Source organism: Trachemys scripta, chromosome 9 (genome assembly GCF_013100865.1).
Source record: "Trachemys scripta elegans isolate TJP31775 chromosome 9, CAS_Tse_1.0, whole genome shotgun sequence".
Lineage (NCBI taxonomy): Eukaryota > Metazoa > Chordata > Testudines > Emydidae > Trachemys > Trachemys scripta.
Genome location: NC_048306.1, coordinates 72,262,123 through 72,282,581, shown reverse-complemented (window position 1 = coordinate 72,282,581; position 20,459 = coordinate 72,262,123). Strand labels below are relative to the sequence as shown.

At 42.3% G+C, this 20,459-nt stretch overlaps 1 protein-coding gene across 2 annotated transcripts in view; it reads left to right on the top strand.

Moving 5' to 3' along the window:
• Positions 1 to 20,459, top strand: part of GK5 (glycerol kinase 5) — a 96,657-nt gene that overhangs the window by 12,250 nt on the left and 63,948 nt on the right. For both annotated transcript variants that reach the window (XM_034781078.1, XM_034781079.1), the window contains 2 exons: positions 14,218 to 14,311; positions 15,142 to 15,273. In XM_034781078.1, coding sequence (XP_034636969.1) covers positions 14,218 to 14,311; positions 15,142 to 15,273 — 226 coding nt within the window. The remainder of the gene's footprint in view (positions 1 to 14,217; positions 14,312 to 15,141; positions 15,274 to 20,459) is intronic.

Here is a 20,459-nt window from a genome sequence, read left to right as displayed (position 1 = left end):
CACTTATGAACAGCAGAGAGCTGGTGCAACGGTGGGACGTCATGGCTCATGTTTGGGACCTGCGAGGGGGCAGAGAAGAGAGAACAAACTCCCACACTCCCCCTGTATATACTGGGAGAGTCTGGGACCAATATTGCAGGGTGAACATGAAGCAGTGACCTACATGAGGGTGGCCATAATAAGTCGAGGGCTTCTCTGGCCTTTTCCTGCTTCAACATTGGGGTATCCACTGACAAGCCCACCCAACACTTATTTTCCAATGGCCCCAAGCCATTCCTCCTTGCTAACCAACAAGGGTGGCTGGCAGGATGGAGAAGACGGTTATGCTATTCCTTATGGGTTAGGTGGTTTATCCTTCCACTCTTCGAGCTGTGAGTAATGAAACCATTTCCACCAGGGTTTCCCATTTTTTCCATTCAGGATTTCTACCTGATAAACACTGGGGCTGGCTCGATTCACAATAAAGCAGGGGCCATCCCATGTGTGTGTTAAAGAGTGCTCCTTTGCTGAAAACTTTCTGTACGTTACTGGTTGGCCTAATTGTTACCTGCACAAAAATTCTCTGTTACTTACACACTCTAGGGGCACCCACTTTTACCCAGTTCCTAGGGCTCAAGACATAACCCTCTTAATTTAGGCACTTCCACCCTTTCCCAGTTCATAGGGCTCCAGGTGAAAGGCACCTAACTTTACTCTTCCATGGGCTCCGGGCAAAAACCTTTTCTATGTGGAGTCAGAGAAAACACACTTTCCCTGTTTGTAGGGCTCCAGGCGAAAGGCATCTAACTTTACTCCTCCGTGGGCTCTGGGATCTACTCCTCCGTGGGCTCTGAGCAAACACCCTTTCTCTGTGGACTCAGGGCTTAATCTTTTGCGGGTTAGTTTGACATCTGTAGTATGCAAGGTCTTGGAAAAAAATTTGAAGGAGAAAGTAGTTAAGGACATTGAGGTCAATGGTAATTGGGACAAAATAAAACATGGTTTTATAAAAGGTAGATCATGCCAAACCAACCTGATCTCCTTCTTTGAGAAGGTAACATTTTTTTTAGACAAAGGAAATGCAGTGGATCTAATTTACCTCGATTTCAGTAAGGCATTTGATATGGTTCCACATGGGGAATTATTAGCTAAATTGGAAAAGATGGGGATCAATATGAAAATTGAAAGGTGGATAAGGAACTGGTTAAAGGGGAGACTACAATGGTGAACTGTCAGGCTGAAAGGAGGTTACTAGTGGACTTCCTCAGGGATCGGTTTTGAGACCAATCTTATTTAATCTTTTTATTACTGACCTTGGCACAAAAAGTGGGAATGTGCTAATAAAGTTTGCGGATGACACAAAGCTGGGAGGTATTGCCAATACAGAGAGGGACCGGGATACCCTACAGGAAGATCTGGATGACCTCGTAAACTGGAGTAATGGTAATAGGATGAAATATAATAGTGAAAAGTGCAAGGTCATGCATTTAGGGATTAATAACAAGAATTTTTATTATAAACTGGGAACACATCACTTGAAAGTAACAGAGGAGGAGAAGGACCTGGGAGTATTGGTTGATCACCGGATGATTATGAGCCGCCAATGTATTATGGCTGTGAAAAAAGCTAATGCGGTCTTGGGATGCATCAGGCGAGGTATTTCCAGTAGAGATAAGGAGGTGTTAGTACCGTTATACAAGGCACTGGTGAGACCTCATCTGGAATATTGTGTGCAGTTGTGGTCTCCCGTGTTTAAGAAGGATGAATTCAAACTGGAACAGATACAGAGAAGGGCTACTAGGATGATCCGAGGAATGGAAAACTTGTCTTGTGAAAGGAGACTCAAAGAGCTTGGCTTGTTTAGCCTAACCAAAAGAAAGCTGAGGGGAGATATGATTGCTATCTATAAATATATCAGAGGGATAAATACGAGGGAGGAAGAGGAATTATTTAAGCTCAGTACCAATGTGGACACAAGAACAAATGGATATAAACTGGCCATCAGGAAGTTTAGACTCGAAATTAAACGAAGGTTTCTAACCATCAGAGGAGTGAAGTTGTGGAATAGCCTTCCAAGGAGAGCAGTGGAGGCAAAAGACATATCTGGCTTCATGACTAAGCTTGATAAATTTATGGAAGGAATGCTATGATGGGATAGCCTAATTTTGGCAATTAATTGATTTTTTACTATTAGCAGTAGATATGCCCAATGGCCTGTGATGGGACATTAGATAGGGTGGCATCTGAGTTACTACAGAGAATTCTTTCTTGGGTGTCTGGTTGGTGAGTCTTGCCCACATGCTCAGGGTTTAGCTGATCACCATATTTGGGGTCAGGAAGGAATTTTCCTCCAGGGCAGATTGGCAGAGGCCCTGGGGGACCGATTTTTCGCCTTCTCACTTGCTGGAGGATTCTCTGCACCTTGAAGTTTTTAAACCACAAGTTGAGGACTTCAATAGCTCAGACATAGGTCGGGGGTTTGTTACAGGAGTGGGTGGGTGAGATTCTGTGGCCTGTGTTGTGCAGGAGGTCAGACTAGAATATCATAATGGTCCCTTCTGACCTTAAGGTCTATGAGTTCTCTGTGGTTCTTGCCTTGGAATCTCTGTTCTCCATTCTGTATGCTAATGGAGATGCCTCCTTGTCCCATCTTCGATGCAAATGAGGCTAGGGGAGTTTCCTTAATCTTATCATCCTTATCCCTGGGGTTTACGTGTGTCTCTCCCTGCCTTTTCATTGCTTTTTGTAAGTCTTTCTTTTGATCGATTTTGGTTCAAGCAGAAGCTGGCGGGAGAGGGGGGAGATCTTTTGTGAGTCAGACAGACTGGGTACTGCGCCCTGGTTCTCCAAGAACACAGAGCTGCTAGGTAACAGTTATGTATGCACAAGCTTCAGTTACCCAACTTCTGTATTTTCCAGCTGGTTTTGCAATTTCTGGGTGTGACATACCCACGGTACAATCCTGACTCATGCGTAGGTGTGTCACCCCGGCCCTCTAACCTGGGATGCCCTTTGCAATGCTTTGTTGCTGTAGCCTCCCGTTTGGATTGCTCACAAACAGCCTCCAGCATACAAGACACTCTTAGCTATGTCTGTGTGTGCTGCAGCCAGCTAGCCACACCTTGGCTCTTACCAGCCTTAATTATATTGCAGGGTGATTCCAAAACAACCTTGGTCCTAGATTTCCCCCCAGAAATGTTTGTCCTGTACTGCCCTGCCTTCTCCTGGACAATACAAATGTATATAAAGTTAGTTAATGCTTTAATAGAAATAATATACACATAACTTTCCACCACAAATGGAGTTTCCCAGACACTTCAATTTAAACATACTGGATTAGATAAAACAATAAAATAAGTTTTTATTAATTACAAAGAGAGAGATTTTAAGTGAGACATAAAAGTCAGAAATGGTTACAAGAAAAAAAGAAATGCAGTTGGTCCCTAACTTAACAAACTATTAAATTGAAAGTTTTTTTCACCATATACTCTCAGCAGTCTTATTGACCGCATTTCTTAGGTCAGGACTCCTTCTCCAGTTCAATTGCTGCTTCCTTTTGTCCCTTCTGGTGCAGTGAATCGACGGACAGAGAGAGAGAAAAGACAGGTGCCTTGGGTCTTTGTCTCCCTTTTTATAGTGTCAGTCCCTCCCTTGGAAACCATTTCTAGCTGAGATTCAGGAGACCGAGTCTGTAGGAAAGAATGTTCCCTGCTGCTTTCCTTCACCTATTGGAGCTTCTTTTGTTTCCCTTCCTGCTTGATAATTCTGCTTACTGTTTAAATGCAAATTAAGCAGAGCACACATTCCTTTGTTTGAGACAGATCTGTTAGCCAACTTCTGCTGTAGTTTGGAACGTGTATTATTAACATTATATAGGGAAATATAACTTCATATACAATGTTGTCACACACATTTTATCAGGACAATATTGACCAAAAATTGAGTTTTCAGATGATGCCTCACAAGGCATACTTGTACAAAGATGATTACAATGATGTGTAGGGTGTGGACACAGCAGTACATTCTGTCACAGTGGTTCATGTAGTTTTGTGTCTTCCCCAGAAAGGGAGGGTTTATTTATCATTACACATTTGTGTCTCATATTTACATCTTCCAGCATGTTACCTTTGTTCTGTCAGTAATAACATTTTAAGGAAATGAGCAATTCTATGTAAAAGAAGAATTGGCAAAACCACACTTATTCCAGCAAAACCTTAGCCTAAGTAGTACCTCATCTGTACTCATTCACTATACATAATTACAAATCATTAAAAATATTGCTATCAAAGGTCTCAATATTACCATTAACAATTCTTTTTATACTTCAATGTTATAAGTCAGTATATGTTGTTTTGTGCTACTCTTAATCTTTTAGAAAGGGGGAGAGATATTACCTACTTGTAAAATGCTTGGTGTCAAATGATTGCTTGAATCACAGATTGAGAGAAGGGATTACACAATGGCCATAGTGGGTCAGACCAATGGTCCATCTAGCTCAGTATCCTGTTTTCTGACAGTGGCCAGTGGCAGATGCTTCAGAGGGAATGAACAGAATGGGACAATTATCAAATGATCCATTTTCTGTTGTCCAGTCCCAGAGCATGGGGTTGCATCCCTGACCATCTTGGCTAATATCCATTGATGGACATGCCTTTCATGAACTTATGTAAATCTTTTTTTAACCCAGTTACTTTTTTGGCCTTCACAGAATTCCCTGGCAATAGGTTCCACAGGGTGACTGTGCACTGTCTGAAGAAGTACTTCCTTATGTTTGTTTAAAACCTGCTGCCTATTAATTTAATCAGGTGACCCCTGATTCATGTGTTATATGAAGGGGCAAATAACATTTCCTTATTCACATTCGCCACACAATTCAGGATTTTATAGACTCCTTTCATATCCCGCCTTGTCCTTTCTTTTCTAAGCTAAACAGTCCAGTCCTTGTAATCTCTTTTCATATGGAAGCTGTTCCATGCCCGTGATCATTTTTGTTTCCCTTCTTTATATCATTTCCATTCTAATACTGTATATCTTTTTTGAGATGGGGTGACCAGACCAGCACACAGTATTCATATACTGCGTGGGCATATCATGGATTTACATAGTGGCATTATGCTATTTTCTATCTTATTATCTACTCCTTTCATGATGGTTCCTAACATTGTTAGCTTTTTTAACTGCCATTACACATTGAACAGATGTTTTCAGAAAACTATTCATGATTCAGTTCCTATACCTCTTTGGCTAAAATATCTGTTTGCCTATAACAGAATAAAAAATACTCTTGGCCTTCGGAATTACAGTAATCATCACAGCATTGCTTTAAGCTCTTCTTTGAGTAGAGGCAGCCATGTATTCCACTTAAGTGTGTATGCACCAGCCATCAGAGCTGAAGAATTTTGCCTAGCAGTACAGTAGAACCTCAAAGATACAAACACCAGAGTTATGGACTGACTGGTCAACCGGACACCATGTGTAACTGGAAGTAAGCAATCAGGCAGCAGCAGAGACAAAAAAAAAAGCAAGTACTGTACTATGCCTATATTGCATCGTAAAGGTAGGCACATCTGGGCCCCATGTCCCTACCTCCATGTGTGGGGCAGCCACTTACAGCTAGGAGATAAAGACACTGAGCTTCGCAGGCACAGCTATGAGCCCCCGCTGCCAGCCTAAGGCAGCATGAGCAAACAGAGCAGGAGCAGCGCTGGGGTCTGCGCACTGCTTTCCTCTAAGCTGCATGTGCTGTTTTCACTCCCTTCCCTCTCTTTGGCCGGGAATGGGACAAGGTTGCAAGCTCAGTCTGAGTCCGGGAAAGAAGCTGCTGCAGCCCAAGCTGCTGATGCTGCAAGGAAGCTGCTGGCACTGGGATCGGAGCTGCTGCTCTTGCAGCCAAAGCCTGGCCTGGAGCGTGAGCTGCCTGAGCTGCTGGTGGCACGCTTTGCTCTGGAGGAGCAGCTCAGTTTTAAAGGGCCACAGCCTGCACTGCGCACTCGCTGATGCCAAGGTGCTCCAGGGTGCCTCACTCATCATCCTTCCAGCCAGGGGCTAGAACCAGCTGCCTGTCCCCTAGCCCACTTGTGGGACAGCCTCTTACAGGTAGGAGGTAAAGACGAACATTTCAGAGTTATGAACAACCTCCATTCCCGAGGTGCCTGTAACTCTGAGGGTCTACTTTATCTGTAAAGGGGCGGCACTTGCACCTCATGGCCATAGCCCCTCCCCTGGTTATATGAGGTGGTGCTGGCCCAACTCCCCTAAATTTCTTCTTTCCACCTGTGGCTGGTGTCTGAGCTCTGTGTGGTTCTTAACCTCACAATTCCTCTATCCCTTTTAGTGACTTATCCTAGTTGTATACAGTTAGTACCATAGTGCTACTGTTTCTCAGATTTAGTCAAGTTTTTCCCTGGTGATGTGTCACAACCCAGTGTTCCCCTCCCTTGGGGGGTCCCTTGGGGAGGCAGATCAGCATTGTATGTTGCTAACACTGTTGCAAGCATTGCAAGGCATTTTGGGAAGGGTTAAAGGTGTTAGTGTGGAGTGGAAGATTCCTTTGCAGGTTGCGAGAGGTCGAAGGGGGAGGAAAGGAGAAGAGAACGGGTTAACTCAACGCCTCAGTTCTCAGCTCAGTCCGAAGATAAGATGTGGGCTCCAGTCCAAGGTTGTGGCTCTCGAAGGTGGTGGTGAAGGCTAGCGAGGGGAAAAACAACCGTCTCACATCCCTGAAGCCAGTGTGTTTTGGGAACACTGAGGAGGCCACAGAAAGCTGGTTTGAACTGGTACAAAGAGCATGGGGGACACAGGTCCCTGAATGAAATGCCCCCAAAAGACCCCAGGACTTAAAACCCTCCTGAGAGCCAAAGCAAATCGGAGATCAACAGTGGATCCCGGGCAACCTGTGCACAGGACAGAACTCCCATCCACCTCTTCCCCCCTTCTTCGTACGTTACACCCAGGGTAGAGCATGTGTGAGCATGAAAGTGGGTTAGGGCTTGGGGCACTAACACTTTCTTCCTTCTCCTGAGTTACATGGGGAATCCCCAGCACTCTCCACTGTTATTTTATTATTTTATTAATAAAGCTTTAAAATTTAGTCACTTGGTGTGCTCCTCCATCTCCTCCACTAACGATCCTGCGGCCTCAACCTTATCACCTGATGCCTCAAGCAGGTTGGGAACATAAATCTGTCACAGATGTCCTTACAAGGATTCAAATGTTGCCTGTTGTGTGGGGGAGTGATTCTAAATAATGACCCCTACATGAGGTGCTTGCTTTGCTCAGGCGAACCCCACATCAAGGAGCAGTGTTTGATTTGCAAATCATTCACAAAATGGACTTCAGTGGCAAGAGATCTTTGCCTAAAACAGCACCTTCTCAAACAGGCCATGCGGCCTGCTTCAGCACTGAGGCCCACATCAGATCTGAGGTCGCTTTTGGGTTCACAGAGTGCTTCTGTTTTGCGCTCTGGAGCTGACATTTCTCTGAAGAGATGAAGTCCCAAGCTCTCCCTTGGTCCAGGATTTTGCCAGAGCTATGACATTTACTGCCCCACTGTCTGGACAGGCTGCTGAAACCTTGGATCCATCAGCACCTCATCCTGACATTCCCATGCTGCAGACTGTTGAAGTGAGGCTGGTGGTGAGCTTAGCACCAGGGACCTTCTCAGCACCAGGAAGCACCTACTGCAAAGGGATTGGAGAAACACTACTTTGTAGTGGTGCAGGGATTTGAGGGTTTTTACTCCCACCTGGCCCCTAATTCCCTGGTTGTAACTGCAGTTAATGACAGGGCTCAGCAGGGTAGGTTTAAGTCCACTGTTAAGGACAGGGACTTGAACAAGATGGATTTAAAGGGTAGACAAATCTGTACCTCCTCTTGACTACAAATGCAGATTGCCAACCAGTGGGCATGCTGTCCAAGCATGACTTAGTAAATTTGTCAGCCATGTCTACATTTGCCAGCTGCCTGAAACCTCCAGGGAGGAATTTTGGGAGTTTTACAGAGGGCTGCTTGTTTGCTAAGATGTCACTACAGTCCCTGCTAGACATCACAAATGCCTTGGCAGTGACCAAGGAAAGGTGTCCTAGCGGGAAAGTTCAGGCATTACTCCCAATATACAGCAGGCAATAGAGGATTTTTCCTTCAATGGACAGCTGCTTTTTTTTTGGACAAAACTGACATAACTCTGTGCTCTTTTAAAGATTTTAGGGCAACCCTGCCGTCCTTGGGGGCGTCTATACACATCTGAGGTGCCATTACGGCAAACAACAGTAACACATAACAATGTCCCTTTGGACAGTATCTTCCCTTGAGACAGTAGGAAAATCATATAAAGGAGCATAGATCCCAGAGGTGGAGGCATTCAGGTCCTGGGTTTGGCCAGTCCACACACCCTCCCCGGCACCCTCCAAGTGCTCATTTTGACTTGTTGGTCCAGAGCAGATGTGCAGTCATGACTTCTATTACCTCGTCCCCTCCCCCAGTTCAGGGAGGGGATAGCTTGTTTTCTCAATGTTTGGGACTCTGTTACTACTGACAGCTGGGTCCAAAGCACTGTCGGATCGGGCTATACTGTCCATTTCCTCTTCACACCTCCTCCCCACTCCCCTCACTATTCTTCAGGGGCCTCTCTCACGAGATACTGTTCCTCTTCTGGCTTTGGAAGCTGTGGAGGAGATTCCTTTGGAGTACTGGGGTCAAGGTTTTTATTTCCGATAGTTTTTGGTTACCAGATACAAAGGAGAGGTAAGATCTATTCTGAACCTCCACAGTCTCAACAAATATATCAGACACACGAGGTTCCGAAGGGTTACCCTATCATCTGTCCTCCCCACGTTGACTCAGAATGACAGTTTTTCTGCACTGGACCTTCAGGATGCTTATTTCCATGTGGCAATTCTCTCTATCCACAGACAACTTCTCATCATGGCAAACCATCATTTTCAGTACATGGTCCTTCCTTTTGTCTGGCTTCTGCCCCCTGGGTTTTTACCAAATGTATGGTCATGATGATGATGTATCTCAGGAAGAAGGGAATCCATATGTTCCCATATCTGGATGACGGCTACTGAGTGGCAGGTCCAGAGAAGAAGTCATGTCTCTCATATGCATTACACTGTTCTTACTTGACTATCTAGGTCAAGTAAGGACCATTTGTGGTATTTTGTAACATTACAAAAATTAATCAGGTATCATGTTCTGAGCATTAATTGATAACACAAGACTATCAATCAAGAGTCACAATTTAATTTGTGAGGGCTGAATGTTTGGCATGCCTGTGTTCAAAGTATAATTTAAAAGAGAAAAAACATTTTCTTAATTATATATCTACATAATTGCTCTAGGTTTATCATATTTAGTATCCTTGTGTTCGTGGGAGAAAGGGCTTTTGAGTGATACCCACTCAACCCTTTTCTGACAGTATTATTTATTATCAAAATTTCCATCAACCAGAGGACCTGGAGCTGAGAACTGGGGAGGAGGGGCAGTGAATCCCCCTGCCATGCCCCAAAGGGTGACAACATTGAAATGATGATTCTGTAGATTTTTATGAATCAAATGACACTTTTTATCACTAACTTGCCATTAGAATGAGATTTTTATTACATTATGCGCCCAAACTTATATGTGTTAAAGCCTCCTATTTTCCTTTGTTACATTGCTCACATCAGGGAAATGGAAAAAATAATTACATTTATTTCCTGTTTTTGTTTTCCTGATGATAAAACACCTCACTTTCTCCAGGCTGAAGGCCAGATATTGGAGGCTTGCTATAATGTGGGTGCAATTAAAGTGGATAAAAACTAATTTTTAAATTAAAAAACATCACGACGTTTTTATTTAGATGTTGCTAGTTTTTTACTCTCTTCCCATAGTCTTAAATTGCTGAACTGGATGTTTAGTACTGTTTCTTTAATTAGTTTCCTAATTGTTAGTAGAATTTCAGATTTTACATACAAACTTATTGTAGTAGGACGTTTAACTTAAAATGCTCATCTGTGTTGAAAAAGACAAATCCAGAGCCTCATTAACATCCTTACTGTGAGAACAACACAAACTGAAACACAAAGTTGATAAGCAAATAGCTCATACTGTATATACAACCAAAACCACCTTCTGATATATTGAACTTCCACAAGTTAAAAAGTGCAAATACTTTGACCAGACTGTTCTCTACCAGTTTGAAGCCAATAAGTCATATGCTCCTAAGTCACTTAGGTGCTTTTGAAAAAATCATCTGTAGCTGTCTAAATGTAGGCTTATGAGCCTAACTTCAGGCTCCTGTTTTTGAAAATTGTTACCCGTGTATTAAAAAGTTCACAATAACAGTGTGTGACAGGGTCCCTGGGGTGAACCTGGACTGCGGGACTGCTGAGCTCTCCAAACCCACCAACTTGGGTTGCCTCTCACACTGTGATACTGATGTGAAGCTACAAACCACTGACGGGTATTGCACTTACACAGCCATCCACAGTCAGGGACACACCCAACTGAGTTACATGAATGATCTCCTAGCCTCATGAACCACCAGTAGAGAGGCTCCAGCAAATTCCCTCCAGTTCCACAGTCTTGCAGCCCAGATCTGTACCATTTTGTATTGGTCAGCAGCCTGACCAGTGTAAGTTCAGTATTTAGTTCACCACTTCTTCATAGGAAAGTGGAAATGCACTAGCCTTTGTAACCTGAGTAGATTTCCCAAAGCACTTTAGTTTATTAACTACAGAAAAATAGACTGTAAGTGATAATAAGTGGTAGGCATAAAGGTCAGAGAGAGTTCTTTTAAGACAATAAAAAGTAAATACACGTTCTAAATCCTAAACTTTTAGTCTAGGAAAGAGTTGAATTGAACAGTTTTTCTCACCCTGACATGTTACAAGCAGGTTTACAGTTCCTCAATACACAGACTGAACACCCTTCCAGCCTGGGACCAAACTCCTTCAGTAGAAAGTCTCTTGTGCTCCAGACATTCTTCCAGGTGTACAGTTGGGCAGGGAGAGAGGCCAAGGGATGATGTCATCGTTTCTCTTTTTATACATTCTCCTAACTGCTTAAAAGATCCCTGCTGTGATGTAGGGTTCTGGCATCCCTATTGGTCAGGCAGTCTCCATTGTCTACATGCTCTCTCTGAGAAGTCTCTGGGATGGCCGTTGGGAAAGTGGATTCCCTTTTAATCGGCCATCAGATTATGGCTTTATCAAACTAATTTTAAACTTTTTGCTTTTGCAACTTTAGATTATTTTTTTAACTAGCTAAATTACGAATGCTGATTTTTTTTTTTTTAAAGCATCTACTGGTAGGGTCTTTTATTTGCAGTTTACAAGACTGCTATAAGCAAAAAAAACAAACAAACAGAATACTGAGAATTAATGTCCTGATTCTTGCAAACATTTAAACAGTACAAAGAAGGGAGGGAGTACTTGTGGCACCTTAGAGACTAACAAATTTATTTGAGCATAAGCTTTCGTGGTTTACAGCCCACTTCATCGGATGCATAGAATGGAACACCCAGAAAGAAGATATTTATACATTCTCTGTATGTATAAATATCTTCTTTCTGGGTGTTCCATTCTATGCATCCGATGAAGATATTTATACATACAGAGAATGTATAAATATCTTCTTTCTGTGTGTTCCATTCTATGCATCCGATGAAGTGGGCTGTAGCCCACGAAAGCTTATGCTCAAATAAATTTGTTAGTCTCTAAGGTGCCACAAGTACTCCTGTTCTTTTTGCGGATACAGACTAACACGGCTGCTACTCTGAAACCTGTCATTTAAACAGTACATAATTTTACTCACCTGAATAGTTCTACAATAAAAGCTGTGTTATCTGGCCCTGTACCGAGCAGAAAGCTCTATAAACTGGCATTTCTAATCTTCATAGAAAGTCCGGTTTATAGTCCGTTTAGCGTGGGGCCGGCAGGTTCCCTACCGGGCTCCATGTGGCTCCCTGGAAGTGGCGACATGTCCCTGCTGCTGCTAGGCGGAGGAATGTCCACGAGGGGTTCGGAGTTCAGGAGGAGGTGTGGGTCTGGGGGTTGGGGCGCAGGAGGGGGTGTTGGTCTGGGAGGGAGTTTGGGTGCAAGAGGGGGGTTGGGGTGTAGGAGGGATTTCACGGTGCTGGATCCAGGGGCACTCACCTCGGGAGACCTGTCCCTGCTGTTCTGCAAGTGGCGACCTGTCCCTGCTGTTTCTAGGCGGAGGCAAGGCTAGGCAGCTCTGATTTTAATCAATGAATTAAAAAAAATCAGATGATTTAAATTGACTTGATTTAAAGTGCTCTGTGCTGGGTACAACTTCATTGGTGATTTTAATTTTGACCAAAGAATTTGAGCCTCATACATACTCTTATTTTGCTTTCTGGAATCCTGTGTTTCATAGCTGTATTGTCTCATTGTTTCTTGTACTCCCCCATCTGTCCATCTATATTTGTTGTCTCGTCTCATACTTAGGTCTAGTCTACACTAGGAAATTAGGTTGGTATAACTATGTCACTTGGGTGTGAAAAATCCACACTCCAGTATAACTACATCACTCAGCTCTAACCCCATTGACCTAGCTACTGCCTTTTGGGGAGGTGGATTACCTATGCCGTCAGGCGAACCCCACCCATTGGTGTAGATAACATCTTCACTGAAGCTCTACAGTGGTGCAGCTGCTGCAGCATTTTAAGTGTAGACAAGCTCTTGGATTGTAAACTCTTTGGGGAAAGGACTGTCTCTTTTTTTTATTTATTATTATTCTGTGTTTGCACAGCACTTAGCAATGGGATTCTGGTCCTGGTGCTTCTAGGCACTATGATAATACAGATAATAAGTTGAACCCGATTTTTATAATCTGACTTCATTTTTGGAAGAAGGTGTAAATTCAATAGAGTCTTGTATTTTCTTAAATCTGTGAGGGAGAAGTTCTAAATGTTACTTAATCAGCTTGTTTTGTTCATTATTATGGTGCATCATCATGATCAGATGCTGTGGATTTTTATTTTAAGCTAGAGCAGTTTGTTACTCATCTATTTTTATTGTGTCTGGTCTGTCCTTTTCTTCACTCTTTGTTCCATTTTCTCACTTTTTGCACCCATGGTACTCAGAGTTGACCTGCATTTGACAGATTTTTACATGTCAAATCTCCAACATGGCTTTCAAGTACAGTTAGCGTATATGGTGGGCAGGGGGAGAAATTATGGAAATCATAGAATCATCAAAATGGAGGGCTGGAAGGGGCTTCAAAGTCATGAAGCTCAGCCTCCTGTGCTGAGGCAGGATCAAGTAAACCTAGACCGTCCCTGCCAAGTGTTTGCCCAACCTGTTCTGAAAAACCTCCAATGATGGGGATTCCACTACCTCCCTTGGAAGCCTGTTCCAGAGCTTAACTGTCCTTATAGTTGGGAACTTTTTCCTAATATCTAATCTAAATCGCCCTTCTTTCAGGTTAAGCCCATTACTACTTGTCCTACCTTCAGGGATGTGGAGAACAATTGATCATGGTCCTCTTTATAATAGCCCTTCACATATGTGAAAACTGTTGTCAGGTCCCCCCTCAGTCGTTTTGTCTCAAGACTAAACATGTCCAGGTTTTTTAATCTTTCCTCATAGGTCATGTTTTCTAAAACTTTTATCATTTTTGTTGCTCTCCTCTGGAATCTCTCCAGTTTGTCCACATCTTTCCTAAAGCATGGCTCTCAGAACTGGACACAGTACTCCAACTGAGGGCTCATCAGTGCTGAGTAGAACGGGACAGTTATCTCCCATGTCTTACATATGCCACTCCTGTTAACACACTCCAGAATGATATTAGCCTTCTTCACAACTACATCACAGTTGACTCTCGTTCAGTTCAATATTCAAATCCCCAGACTCTCCAGCTCCTGCCTCAGAGCAGTCAGCATAAGCCACATCCTGCTCTGTTTGTACAGATACAATTTATAGCAATTCAAAACAGTTTTATGGCTGCTTAACTTTTGATTTGTTCTTGATTATGCTTTACAAAAGTGTGATGGTGGTGGTGGTGTTTTCTTTTTCCAGAGCTACAGTTCTGGCTAAGAACTTCACTCATCACCATGGTGTCTAAGTGCCTGTTAATTTCTCAAACCCACCAGAAATTTATGTAGTTATTTTAGGAATTATTGCTAACAAACATTCTCTTTCTTCAAACACTTTAATATAATTTTGTTTTTCAGCAATATATTTGCTTTAACTTCAAATTGAAAAGTTCAAATCCTATTTTCTTACTGATTTTCAGGAAGACAGGAAAACCATTTCATAATTTCATAAGCTGGCAAGACCTAAGAGCTGCTGAACTCGTAAATTCCTGGAACAGGTGTCTCATAATGAAGGTAAGGCTACTCATTGAGTATGCTGCTTAGATACTGCTTTTGTTTTCATTTACCCAAATTAGGTGTGATAAATATTGCAAGTGCCCCAATACATAATTTCAATAAATGACATTACATGTAGTTTACAATTTTAAACAAAAAATAATGTTAGCATACAAAATGACAGGACACAAAAGCAAAGAAATTAAACACTGACACTCTGTATCTACCTATAAATCTAGTAAATGTGTATAACTTTGAATCTCCTTGTTTTATTAATATGTCACATGTTAACATTGCTAGCAAATTATTATTTTGGCTCTGAATTTAATTTTGTTGGTATGGTTTTTGAGATTTTTGTACTTAGAATATTCGTTCTTTATTCTGATTATGGGTTGTAAATTTGGAGCATATGGGTTCTTAAAAACAAAGATGATTAGTCCCTACTTTATGTGGAAAAATTGAAGTCAACCTTACCTGTAAAGCTACTACTGGCACCTTCATAATAAGATGTAAAATTCCTTGGTTTGCCAGAGATCTGCTTTGTAATACTGGGCAATTCATTTAACCTCTGTGTTTCAATATCGGTCTGTAAAATACAACTAAGACAATCCTTCCCCTAAGTTTTTTTGAAGCTATATTTAAGTTTATGAAGTGCCCAGATAATACATAAATATCTTCTACAAGAATTTGCTGGATATCTGAATTCATTTTTGCCCAGGAGATATTCTGTCAGTGTATGATGGATTTGTGTGCATTATCCTTAAATGTTATTTGACCAAAGGATTAAAAGAGATAAGACCAAATGTTCGGTCAAAAACATTTAAATAACTTCTATTCTTTTGGAATAGGTAATCCGTGTTATTGCTACAATACTTCACTTTTTTACTCGGAACGATCGATATGTGACTGCTAGTTCTTTGACTTTCACAACACATCATGTCTCTTTGAGGCTGTCCTGGGTTTTACAAAACATAACCGAGGTAAGAAAGTTGTTGGGGGGGAAAAAGTAATAATCTTGGTACATAATAGCAATAGTGACTTTCCTTGATTGTTATCTGCTTGGTTTTTGCTTTCTTTATTTCCTTCTCTCAAAGGGAATGGAAAGAGAGAATGTTGTCTATTATGTAGCGCTCAAACATATCTACTTGGAACAAACTAATGTTGGCTAATGATCTATGTATCTTTTTACAAACTTTCCCATGAGCCTGCAAACACATGTTCATGTGTGTAATTACTCACATGAGTAGTATGTCCTACAAAACATAATCATATTGCTAGTTTGGTAATTTTTGATTTATTAATCTTAATACTATACAACATAATTTTTATTGTAATTTATTTTAAAGTGAATTGCACTTTATTGTGTAACAATGTGGTATATTTGTATTTTATCTTCGACAATGTTACATTTCCAGTCTGCCTTATCCCAACACTTACAGATTTATAGAAATCAGTAACATAGTGGTCAACAAAAAGGATCTCCACTTACTTAGTAATTACTTATGTAATTTTAAAGGCTTGACTAATGGTGTATAGTGTCAGTTCCAGATATGTAAAATTAAACATTTCTGTGAATTATATTGTGTTAGCATCAAACCTTCTAAAGAACAATGAGCTCACTGTGTCTCCTGTTTTCATTCCTTGACTTGGCTTTTTCCTTTTCTTTCTCTTTACTTAATTTATCAGTGTGTTTACTTTCAGATTTTCTTTAAAAAGAGAAATGGGGGGTGTCCTTTGTTTTTTGCTTTTGTTTTACAATGAATAAGGAAGACTTTAAAAGTTATTATTATTTTTAATCTATTACCCTGTTTGTCCTAACATAAAAATATCAGGAATGTAAAATATGGTCTTCCCTGGATTTGTTGGTGGACTTGTTGGCTCTTTCAGATAAGGACTTATTGAAAGAGTTGGAGGGTGCTGAGTCTTCAGTTAAAGACCTATTTTCTCCCAAGAATTCCCTAGTAATTGGTATTTAAAAAAGCAAAAAAAACAAAAAACCCCAAAGCTCTGACTTAAAAAATCATTTCCCTTTTCAATAAGTTCACTAAATTCAATAAGTTGGTCATTCTGCAAGTTCTCTGGTTGTCCTTTGAGTCTTTCAAGAAAAATAGGATAAGCAAAATCTGAATTTCTAGTTTTAAAGAAGAAAGTAGGGAAATAATAATTTTCAGGCTTTCTTTATATAACATAAAGAAGCAAAAATGGACAGCCCTATTTGCTTTCCTTTGGCAAGGGCATCTTTTTAGGAATTCTTATTTTTCTTTTAGCATTTCTTTTTCGTATCTACAAAACACTTTTTTATCACTTCTTCATATCTCCTCTTCCACTGCCTTCATTTCCGAACTCCACTAAAAGTCACCTCAAAGTCTCCAGGTTTACCCTATTAGGGCTCTTATGTGCCACTGCTAAAAAAGGCTGAGCAACTAATCTCCCTTTGGCAGTGACAAAGCATGCAAAACTGTATGTGCACAGGAGCAAAAACTGCCATTTAGGGGCTGGCCGTATCTACCCTACAAAGTTTGGTCCATGCAAGTTACATCAAAATAAAGCCGCCACAGTTAGCATATCGCTTGTGCACATGCGTAGTTGGCTCCTTGTGTCGGCGCTGTGCATACTTATCAGGAGAGTTTGTGTTGATGCACAGTGGGTGCATCATGGGTAGGTATCTCCTTGCGCAACCTGCCATTGTCCAGTGCTGTCTTTTGGAAAGTTTTGGCACTGCATGGTGAGGTAGAATTGAGTTGCACAGGAGTGATTGGGAGCAAGGAGTCCAACTTCTCAGTGTGCAACTATCTCCATCCCATAATATTCACACCTTTTTAAAAAATCCCACAAAACTGCATGGCCCTCCTCACTGTCTGTCATTTTTGACTGAAACATGGAGCCTACACAGCTCTGCGCTATTGTCATAAGTGTTGCAAACACAGGATGCACTATCCTCTATTTGCAGAGCCATAAGAAAAACTGAATCAGTGTGGTCAGATTGCTATGTGACACAGTGAGAACCAATTCAAGGTTACTGGTGGCGTTCATAGATCAGCTGCAGATGGTGGTGCACCATTTCTGGGCCCAAGAAATGAGCACTCATTGGTGGGATCACATCGTAATGCAGACTTGGGATGGTGAGCAGTGACTGCAGAACTTTCGGATGCGCAAGGTCACGTTCTTGGATCTGTGCGCCAAGCTTACCCTAGCTCTCCAGCACAGGTACACCAAAATAAGAGCTGCACTGACTGGAGAAGTGGAGCTGCACTGACAATGGCAATTGCGCTGTGGAAAGTTGCAATGCTGGATTGCTACCGATGATCGGGAAATCATTTTAGAGTTGGGAAATCACTGTGTGGGGGTGTTGTCATGCAAGCGTGCAGGGCTATTACTCGTCTCCTGCTACACATGACTGTGACCCTATGCAATGTACAGGACATAGTGGAAGGATTGCGGTAATGGTGTTCCTGAACTGCAATGGAGCAATGATGGCAGTCATATCCCTATTTCAGCACCAGACCACATTGCCACAGAGTACATCAACATAAAGGGCTACATTCCTATAGTTATGCAAATTCTGGTGAATCACCAGGGATGCTTCACCAACATCAGTGTTGGCTGGTCAGGGAAGATGCATGATGTTTGCATCTTTAAGAACACAGGACTGTTCAGAAAGCTACAAGTAGGGACTTTCTTTCCCAACTGGCGGATTACCATTAGGAATGTTGAAATGACAGTAGGGATCCTGGGGGACTGAGCTACTCCTTGCTCCCTTGGCTCATGAAGCTGTACACTGACCACCTAGGCAGCATCAAGGAAAGATTCAACTACAGACTCAGCAGATGCAGATGCAGAATGACAGTTGAATGCACTTTTGGTACACTGAAGGGACGCTGGCGTTGTTTACTCACAAGATTGGGTCTCAGTGAAAAAAAAAATCTCAATAATTATACCCGCCTATTGTGTCCTGCATCATATTTGTGGAAAAAAAGGGGGAAAGTTACTGCCAGGACGCAGGGCGAAGGTAGAGCGACTGTCTGCCGAATTTGAACAGCCAGTCACAAGGGCTATTAGATGAGTTCAGCATAGAGCAATACAACTCAGGAAGGCTTTAAAAGAGCTCTTTAACAGTGAGCCACAGTAATGCTTTGTGGTGTACTGTGTTCTATCTGGCTATGCTCTTTTGGGGCCTGTTCGGAATTGTGTGGTGCGTGATGTACATCTGTGAACATAACACTATCAAAGCACCTATTAATTTTGTGGTGTTTGTCACTGATCCTATGAGTTGTGTCACACTCTGCAGTACCAAGTCAGTGGGTGCTTTCAGAACTGCTAGGCACTCTGCAGGGTATGTTGTGAATTAATAAAGATTAATTATTTTATAACTAATATAATATTCAGTAACAGTGCAAAAGCAGTGCAAAGAAAAATCTGTGCAATTTAAAAGCTATTAATATAATTTTTAATGTATTTGAACAGAACTTAACAAGGGGAAAGAACATTCATATCCATTTTATCTACATACTGTCCTATGAATGCCACAGTTGTTGTATATGTGAAGCTATGGTTGTCCTTAATGTTCCGCCTGGATGGAGTGGTAGGGGTAGGGATGTGGCCTCTGAAGCCAAGTGGAATGCTGAAGGTAGTTGTAGTGAAGTGCTATAATGGAGTTCTCCATGGACTGCAAAGGGAAGTGAGCCTGGGATTGTTGAACCTATATGTTCCCAAAAGTCTGCAGCATCTCTGTTTGCTGCTAGAGAGCCCCATTATGTCCTGGTACATCTCTCTCTCCTTTTTCTACCTGGAATCCTGGACCTTTTTCCTGTCTGCTCTTTCCTTTTCCAGGCTGTCTACAGTGTTCACCCTCCAGGTGATGCTCATGGTCTGATGCAGCACTGGCTTACAGGATCTCATTGAACATGTCATCCTGAGTCCTCCTCTTCCTCTTCCTTATCTGGCCCAGGCTTTCTGTGAGTGTGGAGGGGGAACCATTCAAAGCTGAAACGGCAGCAGCTGCAGATAAAACACTGAGGTATAGTCAGTATAGCCACATCAGAAACTAAAAGTTAAGATTCAGAACTCCCTTCCCTTGCTCCCCTACAGTTTTAAACAAGACATGCTTATTGTCTTCTGCTTCCAAATGCTTGTGCACGGCCCTGCTCTCGGCACCAGTCCTGGTGAGTATGACTCACATGGGGTGAGGAAAATGAGGAGGGACTTGCTCAGTTGCATGAAACTACGAGTACAGGGCAATGGCACTGAATACTGACACCATTTTCCACAAGTGGTGGTGATTTTAGCTGATATTTCACTCCAGTCCTGAGGGTGACAAAGGCAGAGAAAACACAGCTGCTAATGATGTCCTGAAGCCATCAGGGGCCCATATGCTGCCACCCAGTGTGCTGCAATGGTACCTGCTGAAGTTCTCACTGACTGGCATGGGAACACATTCTATTGCAAGGAAGAAATACGGCTGCCATCCCTAGAAACCTTCGTCAGAGGAGTACCTCCATGAAAATTTCATTGAGTTCTCTCAGGAGGATTCAAGGGACATCTCTGATGTGCATAAACAAACTGCTCCACATGACCTAACTCTATAGCAGAATTAAAAGCAAATAACAATGCTACCTTTTTTATTCATACTGCTACCTCTTCTTGTATGAGTAAATTAATGAAAAGCCAATAGCTATGTCCTGTTAAGTTGGGGGCGAAATCACTATAAGGGGAAATATATTTACACAATTACCCGAGGATCCTTCTCATGCATCAGGCTCGACTGCTGGGCCTGACTAGACTGTGGTGGAGTCTCAAACAGCTCCTGGCTTGCAGCATAGCTGAAGTCCCCCAGCACCCTGCCTCCCAGTCACATGTCCCCCGTCCTCCTCCTTTTTCCTCCTCTAACACCTCTTCATCCTCGCTGTTCATGGCAGGGGCTTGTGACCTGGGCTCCTTAGAGATATCCATGGTGGTCTGCTAGGTAGTAGCGAGGTCTCCGCCAAGTTTGGCAGGCAGCTTTTTGTAAAAGTGACAGGTCCGCAGCTCTGAACTGGATTGACTGTTGGCCTCCTTGGGCTTCTGGTATGCGTAATGAAGTTCCTATACTTTCACTCGGCAATGCTGCTGATCCCTGTCATACTCCTCCTCCAGCATCCCCAGTGCAGTCTATTTGCAGATGTTCACA